The sequence below is a fragment of the Bison bison genome, unplaced genomic scaffold, assembly GCF_000754665.1.
Source record: "Bison bison bison isolate TAMUID 2011002044 unplaced genomic scaffold, Bison_UMD1.0 scf7180017835458, whole genome shotgun sequence".
Lineage (NCBI taxonomy): Eukaryota > Metazoa > Chordata > Mammalia > Artiodactyla > Bovidae > Bison > Bison bison.
In genome coordinates, this window is record NW_011473050.1 from 22,997 (window position 1) to 26,120 (window position 3,124).

General features: G+C 35.4%; 1 protein-coding gene across 3 annotated transcripts in view; it reads left to right on the top strand.

The window, feature by feature from the left end:
• LOC104983373 (brain mitochondrial carrier protein 1) overlaps positions 1–3,124 on the top strand; it is a 15,354-nt gene that overhangs the window by 7,387 nt on the left and 4,843 nt on the right. For all 3 annotated transcript variants that reach the window (XR_824633.1, XR_824632.1, XM_010832840.1), the window contains exons 3-4: positions 376–523; positions 3,005–3,099. Coding sequence is in view for 1 of the 3 variants with exons in the window: in XM_010832840.1 (XP_010831142.1) it covers positions 376–523; positions 3,005–3,099 (243 nt within the window). In the remaining 2 variants the exon portion in view is untranslated. The remainder of the gene's footprint in view (positions 1–375; positions 524–3,004; positions 3,100–3,124) is intronic.

Sequence of the window (3,124 nt, forward strand, 5' to 3'; positions counted from 1 at the left end):
GTAGCGAAGAGTCGGACATGACTGAGCGACTTCACTTTCACTTTTCACTTTCATGCATTGGAGAAGGAAATGGCAACCCACTCCAGTGTTCTTGCCTGGAGAATCCCAGGGACGGGGGAGCCTGGTGGGCTGCCCTCTATGGGGTTGCACAGAGTCGGACACGACTGAAGCGACTTAGCAGTAGCAGCAGCAGATATAGTACATTTCACTTTATCATATACAGCCCTTGTCCTCTAATAGTAATATTTTAGTGAAGATCTAGCTGTTATAAAAAGGACTTTGCCTTATGTTTTAAAAATTACCATTGGCCCGAATCATCCAAAATTTAACTATGACTCTCTGGAAAAACTTATAAATGAGTGTGTTACTTCATAGGAACTTTCCCCGTGGACCTGACCAAAACACGACTTCAAGTTCAAGGCCAAAGTATTGATGTCCGCTTCAAAGAGATAAAATACCGAGGAATGTTTCATGCCTTGTTCCGAATCTATAAAGAAGAAGGTGTATTGGCTCTGTATTCAGGGTGAGAATGGATTCTTTTCTTACATCATGAATAGAAATAATTTTTTTGAGAAGCCATGTAGTTCAGCATTTGATAGTTTGTGCCCTTTATATTCACCATTTCAACTTGTAATTCAATATTTTTTTAACTTTTTGTTTTATATTGGAGTGTTGTGATAGTTTTAGGTGAACACTGAAGGGGCTCAGCCATACATAAACATGTATCCATGTGTCCCCAAACTCCCGTCACATCCATGCTGTCACAAAATGTAATTCAATATTGATGTGCCAATTTATATTTCACTTGCTTGTAAATCTTGAGCTTTGGATTTTGTGTTCATTTGGCTATAAGTGATACTTTTTAAAAACAGATATCTCAGTGTAGGCTTTCTCCTTTTTTCCTGAGAGTCATCCATAGCCACCATGACTAGCAGAGCACCAATTGACAGTATATATTTCTGTGATACTCTTCCTGAGTTGCCAAATCCTGACTTACATTTTTTTTCCTCTTTAAAGAAATACTATTCTGACAGTTTAAACATAACATGAAGAATAAGAGAGAGGGAGACCCATCATTTTTTGGGGGGGAATCATCTTTTGATTATTCATAAATTGGTGGCTTATTGTCCACTGTGTTGTTTAATCTGCTGCCAATTTACTAGTTCACTTCTGCATCTAGGGTCCCAGTTCATTGCTCTGGGAATGGATATCAATTTTATTATTAACTTATGTTGGAATTAATTTCAAAGATAATTTACTTGGGGAAAAATCAAGAATTACATCCTGAAGCAAATGAGTCATGGATCATGTGTTTCACCTTGTTCTTTCATTGGCACAGATAATCACAAGATACTTTTTTCAGATAGCAAGCAATAAAGTCAGAAATATGCATGTTTTGTCATCATTTTAAAATCTTAACTGTTTGAACTGCTGCTGTCTTTCTATTTATAACTGCTGAAGTTTAATTCTGCAATATGGAAGAATCTCAAAGGAGGTATGAGTGAGAATGTCTCCAGTTAATAAGCAGAACTTAAATAGAATGAAATCTTGGCTCTGGTGTCTCCTGGATAAGATTAAAGTTGTATCTGCAACTGCTAGGAATTAAGGTGGATTTAAAAAAAAAAAACTATGAAGCAGTTAATAGTGTATACTTCTTCTGCATTACTGGATTCAATTTGCTAATATTTTGTTAAAGATTTTCGTATCCAAGTTCATGATAGATATTGGGTTGTAGTTTTCCTTTTCTGTACTGTTTTTTTCTGGTTTTGTTATCAGGGTAATACTAGCTACATAAAATAAGTTGAGAAGTGTTCCCTCTTCTGTTTTCTGGAAGAGATTGTGTAAGATTGATGTTAATTTATTAAATGTTTGGTTGAATTCCCTAGTGAAATTATCTGGGCCTAGAGATTTCCTTTTTGGAAACTTTTAAATTATAAATAAAAATGTTTTAGATGTTATGAGAGTATTTGGATTATCTATTTCATATTGATTGAATTTTGGTAGTTCGTGGTTCTCAAAGAATTAATCCATTTCTTCTAAGTTGTTGAATTTATAGCATAAGGTTGTTTATTGTTGTTGTTGAGTCGCTAAATCATGTCCAACTCTTTTGAAACCCCATGGACAATAGCCCTCTAGGCTCCTCTGTCCATGGGATTATCCAGGTAAGAATATTGGCCATTCCCTTCTCCCAAGGGACCTTCCCAACCCAGGGATCAAACCCGAGTCTCCTGCATTGCAGTGGATTCTTTACCACTGGGCCACCATTCCTCTAATGACTGCAGGGTTGTGGTGCTGTTCCCCATGTCATTCCTCATATTGGTGACTTACTGTTTTTCTCCTATTACTACCATAACCCTTAATAGAGGTTTATTAATTTTGTTGACTTTTTTCTGAATAACTTTCTGTTTCATTGATTTTTCTCTATTTTCCTGTTTTCAATTTTATTAATTTATGCCATTTATTATTTACTTCCTTCTGCTTGCTGTTCACTTTGCTCTTTTTTTTTTCTTGTTTTGTGAGGGTAGGAACTTAGCTTATTGATTTTGAGACTCTCCCTCTTTTCTAATGTAAGCATTTTGTGCTATAAATTTCTCTCTCAGCACTGCTTTGACTGCATCCCACATATTTTAAAAGGTTGAAATTTCATTTTCATTCAATTTTATGTGTTTAAAAAATACACCAATGTCACCCAAGGATTGTTTAGAAGTACCATTTAATTTCCAAGTGTTTGTGGGTTTTCCTTACCCTACTGATTTCCAGTTTAATTCCATTATGGTGAGAGAACATACTGTATATAATATCAATTATTTTAAATTTTTTGAGGTTTGTTTTATGACCCAAATATGCTGTCTCGGTGCATGTTCCGTGGATACTTGAAAACAATGCATATTTTGCTGTTTTTATGGAATGAGGCGGGTGATGGAAGTGAATAGGCAGTCTAGATATGTATAATCTGCAAGTATACAATAAGGATAACTTTTTTTTCTTTCTTTCTCTTTGGCAGAATTGCTCCTGCTTTACTAAGACAGGCATCATATGGCACCATTAAAATTGGCATTTACCAGAGCTTGAAGAGATTATTTGTAGAACGTTTAGAAGGTCAGTGTAGACTCCTCATTCTCTT